General features: G+C 39.6%; 1 protein-coding gene and 2 long non-coding RNA genes across 3 annotated transcripts in view; all 3 read right to left on the minus strand.

Moving 5' to 3' along the window:
- Positions 1 to 6,697, minus strand: part of LOC132893681 (uncharacterized) — a 55,235-nt gene extending 48,538 nt beyond the window's left edge. The window contains exons 1-5 of the mRNA XM_060932824.1: positions 6,606 to 6,697; positions 6,073 to 6,481; positions 5,601 to 5,652; positions 2,217 to 2,268; positions 1,839 to 1,939 (exon numbers count right to left, since the gene is read on the minus strand). Coding sequence (XP_060788807.1) covers positions 1,839 to 1,939; positions 2,217 to 2,268; positions 5,601 to 5,652; positions 6,073 to 6,481; positions 6,606 to 6,684 — 693 coding nt within the window. The 5' untranslated portion in view covers positions 6,685 to 6,697. The remainder of the gene's footprint in view (positions 1 to 1,838; positions 1,940 to 2,216; positions 2,269 to 5,600; positions 5,653 to 6,072; positions 6,482 to 6,605) is intronic.
- On the minus strand, positions 1,643 to 3,321 carry LOC132894619 (uncharacterized). Its single transcript, XR_009655663.1, has 4 exons — positions 3,222 to 3,321; positions 2,477 to 2,558; positions 2,123 to 2,268; positions 1,643 to 1,939 (listed from the first exon to the last, which is right to left on the minus strand). It is a non-coding gene; the product is annotated as an uncharacterized LOC132894619 (long non-coding RNA).
- A 1,548-nt stretch (positions 6,698 to 8,245) lies between the features above and the next one.
- On the minus strand, positions 8,246 to 9,323 carry LOC132894620 (uncharacterized). Its single transcript, XR_009655664.1, has 3 exons — positions 9,242 to 9,323; positions 8,888 to 9,033; positions 8,246 to 8,708 (listed from the first exon to the last, which is right to left on the minus strand). It is a non-coding gene; the product is annotated as an uncharacterized LOC132894620 (long non-coding RNA).
- Between the last annotated feature and the right edge of the window lie 260 nt (positions 9,324 to 9,583).

The raw sequence follows: 9,583 nt of genomic DNA on the forward strand, positions 1-9,583 counted from the left end.
GCATATCGACCGGGCATTGGTGTGGATGACGCTGTCATTTACCTGCTACACCGGTCACTTTTGCAGCTGCAGGGCACTGGGAGCACTGTGAGAATCATGTTCTTTGACTTCTCCAGTGCTTTCAACACAATCCAGCCATCACTGCTTAAGGGGAAGCTGGAGGGAGCTGGTGTCGACTACCACCTGGCTGCATGGATCACCGACTACCTCATTAACAGACCTCAGTATGTGAGGCTCCGCGACTGTGTGTCTGATGTGGTAGTCTGCAGCACAGGGGCTCCACGGGGTACAGCGCTCTCTCCTTTCCTCTTTACACATCTGACTTCAGCTACAACACGGACAGCTGCCACCTCCAGAAGTTCTCAGATGATACAGCCATCGTTGGACGTGTGTCAGAGGGGGACAATCTGGAGTACAGAGAGGTCATCACCAACTTTGTCACCTGGTGCGAACTGAACCACCTGCGCATCAATGCCAGCAAGACAAAGGAGGTGGTGATTGATTTCAGAAGGACGGTTCCTCAGATTGCACCAGTGAACATCCAGGGTTTGGACATTGAGATCGTGGAGGAGTACAAATACCTGGGTGTTCACCTCAACAACAAACTGGACTGGACTAACAACACAGATGTCCTGTACAAGAAGGGCACATAATAAATAATAAATTTTATATATATATATATATATATATATATATATATATATATATATATATATATATATATATATATATATATATAAGTATGCATAAAAATAGTTTAAGGCCTCAGTCTTGGATTGTCCTCTGGACTCCATTGAGGTGGTGGGTGAGAGGAGGATGTTAGCCAAGCTGACCTCAATCATGGATAACCTATCTCACCCCCTACATGAGACTGTGGGGGCTTTAAGCAGCTCTTTTAGTAGTAGACTGCTACACCCACGGTGTACAGTAAGAAGGAGAGGTACCGCAGGTCATTCATACCTGCTGCTGTCAGACTGTATAACACCCACAACTTGTAACGTAGCACCAATAACCTGTTTGTCGTTATATTTGCACTACTTCACCACTAACTACCTCTGCCATCTCTCATCGATGCAATTATTATGTGCAATAATATAGGCCTTAAACTATTTTTATGCATACTTATATTTATATATATATAAATATTATTTTTGTATGTGTGTATATATACAGAGTCTACCTGTAATGTGCAATTTTTCTGAGCCTCTCAATAAGGCAATTTTTCTATACTTTTTCACGGTAGATAATGCAAATAGCCCTTTGTATTTAATCCTTCGTTTGTCTAATTTTTATTTCAGTTTTATTTGTTATCTGCTTGACATTTTCTTGCTACTGTAACACATGAATTTCCCCGATGTGGGATGAATAAAGTGAATCTAATCTAATCTAATCTAATCTAATCTAATCTAATCTAATCTAATCTAATCTAATCTAAACAAATGCAGTAGCTGTTAAGAGCACTGTATAAAAACTCAAATAATCATAGTGGTGTTCAGTCACCTGATCCACATAAAATACCAGAAAGCAATTTAAAACCTCATCAGATAACAAACCTCTGGTGTGTGTGTGTGTGTGTGCGTGTGTGTGTGTGTGTGTGATGTTTTAGTAAGGCTGTTGTGTAAAAGTGCAGCACTGTGTTCCTTTGCTGCACAGTAATAAACAGCAGAGTCTGACTGGCGGAGTTGAGAGATGGTCAGACTTCCTTCAGTTGTGCTCTGTCTGCTCTGTTTGAATTGATCTTTAAATCCATCCTCATAGTTTGGCTCACTCGTCGGTCCAGCAGTATATCCAATTAGATCCATAACTGTGCTGCTTTTTTGCTGATACCATAGCATTACCCGTAAGCTGCTACCATCATGTTTACAAGTGATTTTAATTTCTTCTGTTTCATTGATTAGGATGAACGAAGTCTGTACAACTGTCACACTGTTTGCCCTACCTGTAAAAGCAAAAAGAAAAAAAGAGAGCGAGATAGAAAAATAGTTATAATCTTAACGTACTAAAGTGAATGTGAGTACATCAATAAAACAATTATTCAGTCAAATTCAGGAACTGCTTTATCTTGTTCATATAGTTTTGTTTAAAAATGTCAGTATGATGCAAGATTATTAAATGGTCCTACCAACAATCAAAATGAAAAACACACAGAGTTCCCAAGAACCATCCATCCTCATGAGGCACAGCTTCAGTGAACACATTGAGATGAGACTTTATACCGTTACAGAGGGGTGGGATGTGTTCAGCTTCCACATATAAACCAGGAAGTCCCTGAAAAGCAGTAAAAGAAAAAAAAAATAGGTCTTGTTTCAAATTGTCGTATTAAAATTGTATTTTTTTTTAAATTACCATGTTGTTCTTGCAATTTTGCTGTATTCTTAAAATTTCTAAGAATGAAACTTTGAGGCAAAGTAGAGGACCTTAATGTCTGATAGCTATGAAAAAAAAAAGTAAGAAATCAGAAGTATACCGTAACTACCTGGATATTTTAAATTGTTTCTAATGTAATCAATGTTCATCTCATGTAAATCCTTTTTTCTTTCATAGGTTTACTTGCAGACCTACATTTTGGGAAAGGATTAAAGTCAGAGAATTAATAAAAGAGAAAAATATATGATATACTGTTTTCTACAACATAACATCGTTAGTTTCAAGTGTATAAAAAGAATCAACATAATAGTTCTCCGTTACCAGATGCTTATAAACAGCAGATGGTAATAGAAAACCCACTCCAGATAACACACTTGTGATGTGTGAGATGTTTTAGTAAGGCTGTTGTGTAAGTGTGCAGCACTGTGCTGACTGGCTGCACAGTAATAAACAGCAGAATCTGACTGACGGAGATTAGAGATGGTCAGACGTCCTGTAAGTGTGTCCTCTCTGATTATTTTGAACTGATCTTTAAATTCATCCTCATACTTTGGATCACTCAGTGCTGTATAGGTATATCCGATCAGTGCCATAACTGTCTGGCGGTTTTGCTGATACCAATACATGGAGTCTAAGCTATTGTCGTTATGGCTACAATTGATTGTAATGGTTTTGGTTTCATCGACTAGGATTGATGGAGTCTGTTGAATTGTTACACAGTTTGCATTCCCTGTTGAAGCAAAAAAGAAACATTTGTCAAAAAAATGAAATCAAAAACACACTATCATTTCAATGGTTTAGAGTCAATATGATATTTATTTATTTAATTAATTCATACAGTCCATGAGTCCTACCAAAAAACAAAATGAAGGAAACGCAGAGTCCACAAGTACCATACATCCTTCTGATCCACAGCCTGAGTGAGTCTGACATGTTAGAGCATTGACATTTCATTTGCACTATTAGAGGTGGTTTGGGTGTGATGATGTGATGAGCTTCCACATTTAAACAAGGAAGTCTGAGAGAGAGAGAGAGAGAGAGAGAGAGAGAGAGAGAGTTTGTGTTCTGATTAAGATATATCTCCCCCTATTGACCCCAAATTGCACTGATCCTTACAGATGTGGAACTGAACCTGAAGATATATCAAAAAAATACATGAATATAAAACATTCAATAAAAGATAAGAACAGAAACAATCATAAAAACAACTGAAAAAGTGTTTATAGACGAAAAGAAATTCATTTAAAAACCAATAAAATAGAAAAAAATACATGTAAAAAACAATGAAAGCAAAGGCAAGCACATGAGTAGCTAAAAATAAATCTCATCTCATTATCTCTAGCCGCTTTATCCTTCTACAGGGTCGCAGGCAAGCTGGAGCCTATCCCAGCTGACTACGGGCGAAAGGCGGGGTACACCCTGGACAAGTCGCCAGATCATCACAGGGCTGACACATAGACACAGACAACCATTCACACTCACATTCACACCTACGCTCAATTTAGAGTCACCAGTTAACCTAACCTGCATGTCTTTGGACTGTGGGGGAAACCGGAGCACCCGGAGGAAACCCATGCGGACACGGGGAGAACATGCAAACTCCACACAGAAAGGCCCTCGCTGGCCACGGGGCTCGAACCCGGACCTTCTTGCTGTGAGGCGACAGTGCTAACCACTACACCACCGTGCTGCCCGCAGACCTCATGTATTCTGGAAACTTCTTCCACAAATCAGGAAGACAGAAACTAAACGCTGCCTCACTTCATTTGGTTTTGATTCAGGGAACACTGAGTAAACCAGTGCCAGATAACCTGAGAGGTCTGGATGCTTCATAGCGAACATGTAAATCAGAGATATACAGTATTTAGGCCTGAGACTATTTAGTGCTTTAGAGACAAGTAATAGTATTTTAAACTCTATCCTTTGACACACAGGAAGCCATTGCAGTGATTTGAGGAACGGTGTAATACAGCACACTTTCTTGGTGGAGTTTTATAAAATGTTATGTAACAGAGCAGGCGGCACAGTGGTGTAGTGGTCAGCGCTGCTGCCTCACAGCAAGAAGGTCCGGGTTCGAGCCCCGTGGCTGGCCAGGCCCTTTCTGTGCGGTGTTTGTATGTTCTCCCCGTGTCCGCATGGGTTTCCTCCAGGTGCTCCGGTTTCCCCTACAGTCCAAAGACATGCAGGTTAGGTTAACTGGTGACTCTAAATTGACCGTAGGTGTGAATGTGAGTGTGAATGGTTGTCTGTGTCTACGTGTCAGCCCTGTGATGACCTGGCGACTTGTCCAGGGTGTACCCCGCCTTTCGCCCGTAGTCAGCTGGGATAGGCTCCAGCTTGCCTGCGACCCTGTAGAAGGATAAAGCGGCTAGAGATAACGAGATGAGATGAGAAAAAAAAAATTGACCAGGTAATGATCACACTAGGAATAAATCTGTAGAACTTTTCTAAACAAATGCAGTAGCTGTTAAGAGCACTGTATAAAAACTCCAATAATCATAGTGGTGTTCAGTCACCTGATCCACATAAAATACCAGAAAGGAATTTAAAACCTCATCAGATAACAAACCTCTGGTGTGTGTGTGTGTGTGTGTGTGTGTGTGTGTGTGTGTGTGTGTGATGTTTTAGTAAGGCTGTTGTGTAAATGTGCAGCACTGTGTTCCTTTGCTGCACAGTAATAAACAGCAGAGTCTGACTGGCGGAGTTGCGAGATGGTCAGACTTCCTTCAATTGTGCTCTGTCTGCTCTGTTTGAATTGATCTTTAAATCCATCCTCATAGTTTGGATCACCCGTTTGTCCAGCAGTATATCCAATTAGATCCATAACTGTGCTGCTTTTTTGCTGATACCATAACATGAATGGTGCGGTGCTACTATCATGTTTACAAGTGATTGTTATTTCTTCTGTTTCACTGATTAGGATGAATGAAGTCTGTTCAACTGTCACACAGTTTGCTCTCCCTGTTAAAGCAAAAGAAAAAAAAAGAAAAAAGAGAAATCTTGACGTATTAAAGTGAATGTGAGTGCATCAATAAGACAGATGTTCAGTCAAATTGAGTAACTGTTTTATCTTGTTCATATGTTTTTTTTTTTTGTTTAAAAAATGTCAGTATGATGCAAGATTATTAAATGGTCCTACCAACAATCAAAATGAAAACCACACAGAGTTCCCAAGAACCATCCATCCTCATGAGGCACAGCTTCAGTGAACACATTGAGATGAGACTTTATACCGTTACAGAGGGGTGGGATGTGTTCAGCTTCCACGTATAAACCAGGAAGTCCCTGAAAAGCAGTAAAAGAAAAAAAAAAAAAAGATCTTGTTTCAAATTGTCGTATTAAAATTGTATTTTTTTTTAAATTACCATGTTGTTCTTGCAATTTTGCTGTATTCTTAAAATTTCTAAGAATGAAACTTTGAGGCAAAGTAGAGGACCTTAATGTCTGATAGCTATGAAAAAAAAGTAAGAAATCAGAAGTATACCGTAACTACCTGGATATTTTAAATTGTTTCTACTGTAATCAATGTTCATCTCATGTAAATCCTTTTTTCTTTCATAGGTTTACTTGCAGACCTACATTTTGGGAAAGGATTAAAGTCAGAGAATTAATAAAAGAGAAAAATATATGATATACTGTTTTCTACAACATAACATCATTAGTTTCAAGTGTATAAAAAGAATCAACATAATAGTTCTCCGTTACCAGATGCTTATAAACACCAGCTGGTAATAGAAAACCCACTCCAGATAACACACTTGTGATGTGTGAGATGTTTTAGTAAGGCTGTTGTGTAAGTGTGCAGCACTGTGCTGACTGGCTGCACAGTAATAAACAGCAGAATCTGACTGACGGAGATTAGAGATGGTCAGACGTCCTGTAAGTGTGTCCTCTCTGATTATTTTGAACTGATCTTTAAATTCATCCTCATACTTTGGATCACTCAGTGCTGTATAGGTATATCCGATCAGTGCCATAACTGTCTGGCGGTTTTGCTGATACCAATACATGGAGTCTAAGCTATTGTCGTCATGGCTACAATTGATTGTAATGGTTTTGGTTTCATCGACTAGGATTGATGGAGTCTGTTGAATTGTTACACAGTTTGCATTCCCTGTTGAAGCAAAAAAGAAACATTTGTCAAAAAAATGAAATCAAAAACACACTATCATTTCAATGGTTTAGAGTCAATATGATATTTATTTATTTAATTAATTCATACAGTCCATGAGTCCTACCAAAAAACAAAATGAAGGAAACGCAGAGTCCACAAGTACCATACATCCTTCTGATCCACAGCCTGAGTGAGTCTGACATGTTAGAGCATTGACATTTCATTTGCACTATTAGAGGTGGGTTGGGTGTGATGATGTGACGAGCTTCCACATTTAAACAAGGAAGTCTGAGAGAGAGAGAGAGAGAGAGAGAGAGAGAGAGAGAGAGAGTTTGTGTTCTGATTAAGATATATCTCCCCCTATTGACCCCAAATTGCACTGATCCTTACAGATGTGGAACTGAACCTGAAGATATATCAAAAAAATACATGAATATAAAACATTCAATAAAAGATAAGAACAGAAACAATCATAAAAACAACTGAAAAAGTGTTTATAGACGAAAAGAAATTCATTTAAAAACCAATAAAATAGAAAAAAAATACATGTAAAAAACAATGAAAGCAAAGGCAAGCACATGAGTAGCTAAAAATAAATCTCATCTCATTATCTCTAGCCGCTTTATCCTTCTACAGGGTCGCAGGCAAGCTGGAGCCTATCCCAGCTGACTACGGGCGAAAGGCGGGGTACACCCTGGACAAGTCGCCAGATCATCACAGGGCTGACACATAGACACAGACAACCATTCACACTCACATTCACACCTACGCTCAATTTAGAGTCACCAGTTAACCTAACCTGCATGTCTTTGGACTGTGGGGGAAACCGGAGCACCCAGAGGAAACCCATGCGGACACGGGGAGAACATGCAAACTCCACACAGAAAGGCCCTCGCTGGCCACGGGGCTCGAACCCGGACCTTCTTGCTGTGAGGCGACAGTGCTAACCACTACACCACCGTGCTGCCCGCAGACCTCATGTATTCTGGAAACTTCTTCCACAAATCAGGAAGACAGAAACTAAACGCTGCCTCACTTCATTTGGTTTTGATTCAGGGAACACTGAGTAAACCAGTGCCAGATAACCTGAGAGGTCTGGATGCTTCATAGCGAACATGTAAATCAGAGATATACAGTATTTAGGCCTGAGACTATTTAGTGCTTTAGAGACAAGTAATAGTATTTTAAACTCTATCCTTTGACACACAGGAAGCCATTGCAGTGATTTGAGGAACGGTGTAATACAGCACACTTTCTTGGTGGAGTTTTATAAAATGTTATGTAACAGAGCAGGCGGCACAGTGGTGTAGTGGTCAGCGCTGCTGCCTCACAGCAAGAAGGTCCGGGTTCGAGCCCCGTGGCTGGCCAGGCCCTTTCTGTGCGGTGTTTGTATGTTCTCCCCGTGTCCGCATGGGTTTCCTCCAGGTGCTCCGGTTTCCCCTACAGTCCAAAGACATGCAGGTTAGGTTAACTGGTGACTCTAAATTGACCGTAGGTGTGAATGTGAGTGTGAGGTTGTCTGTGTCTACGTGTCAGCCCTGTGATGACCTGGCGACTTGTCCAGGGTGTACCCCGCCTTTCGCCCGTAGTCAGCTGGGATAGGCTCCAGCTTGCCTGCGACCCTGTAGAAGGATAAAGCGGCTAGAGATAATGAGATGAGATGAGAAAAAAAAATTGACCAGGTAATGATCACACTAGGAATAAATCTGTAGAACTTTTCTAAACAAATGCAGTAGCTGTTAAGAGCACTGTATAAAAACTCCAATAATCATAGTGGTGTTCAGTCACCTGATCCACATAAAATACCAGAAAGGAATTTAAAACCTCATCAGATAACAAACCTCTGGTGTGTGTGTGTGTGTGTGTGTGTGTGTGTGTGTGTGTGATGTTTTAGTAAGGCTGTTGTGTAAATGTGCAGCACTGTGTTCCTTTGCTGCACACTAATAAACAGCAGAGTCTGACTGGCGGAGTTGCGAGATGGTCAGACTTCCTTCAATTGTGCTCTGTCTGCTCTGTTTGAATCGATCTTTAAATCCATCCTCATAGTTTGGATCACCCGTTTGTCCAGCAGTATATCCAATTAGATCCATAACTGTGCTGCTTTTTTGCTGATACCATAACATGAATGGTGCGGTGCTACTATCATGTTTACAAGTGATTGTTATTTCTTCTGTTTCACTGATTAGGATGAATGAAGTCTGTTCAACTGTCACACAGTTTGCTCTCCCTGTTAAAGCAAAAGAAAAAAAAAGAAAAAAGAGAAATCTTGACGTATTAAAGTGAATGTGAGTGCATCAATAAGACAGATGTTCAGTCAAATTGAGTAACTGTTTTATCTTGTTCATATGTTTTTTTTTTGTTGTTTAAAAAATGTCAGTATGATGCAAGATTATTAAATGGTCCTACCAACAATCAAAATGAAAAACACACAGAGTTCCCAAGAACCATCCATCCTCATGAGGCACAGCTTCAGTGAACACATTGAGATGAGACTTTATACCGTTACAGAGGGGTGGGATGTGTTCAGCTTCCACGTATAAACCAGGAAGTCCCTGAAAAGCAGTAAAAGAAAAAAAAAAATAGGTCTTGTTTCAAATTGTCGTATTAAAATTGTATTTTTTTTTTAAATTACCATGTTGTTCTTGCAATTTTGCTGTATTCTTAAAATTTCTAAGAATGAAACTTTGAGGCAAAGTAGAGGACCTTAATGTCTGATAGCTATGAAAAAAAAGTAAGAAATCAGAAGTATACCGTAACTACCTGGATATTTTAAATTGTTTCTACTGTAATCAATGTTCATCTCATGTAAATCCTTTTTTCTTTCATAGGTTTACTTGCAGACCTACATGTTGGGAAAGGATTAAAGTCAGAGAATTAATAAAAGAGAAAAATATATGATATACTGTTTTCTACAACATAACATCATTAGTTTCAATTGTATAAAAAGAATCAACATAATAGTTCTCAGTTACCAGATGCTTATAAACACCAGATGGTAATAGAAAACCCACTCCAGATAACACACTTGTGATGTGTGAGATGTTTTAGTAAGGCTGTTGTGTAAGTGTGCAGCACTGTGCTGACTGGCTGCACAGTAATAAA

Source organism: Neoarius graeffei, chromosome 11 (assembly GCF_027579695.1).
Source record: "Neoarius graeffei isolate fNeoGra1 chromosome 11, fNeoGra1.pri, whole genome shotgun sequence".
Taxonomy (NCBI): domain Eukaryota; kingdom Metazoa; phylum Chordata; class Actinopteri; order Siluriformes; family Ariidae; genus Neoarius; species Neoarius graeffei.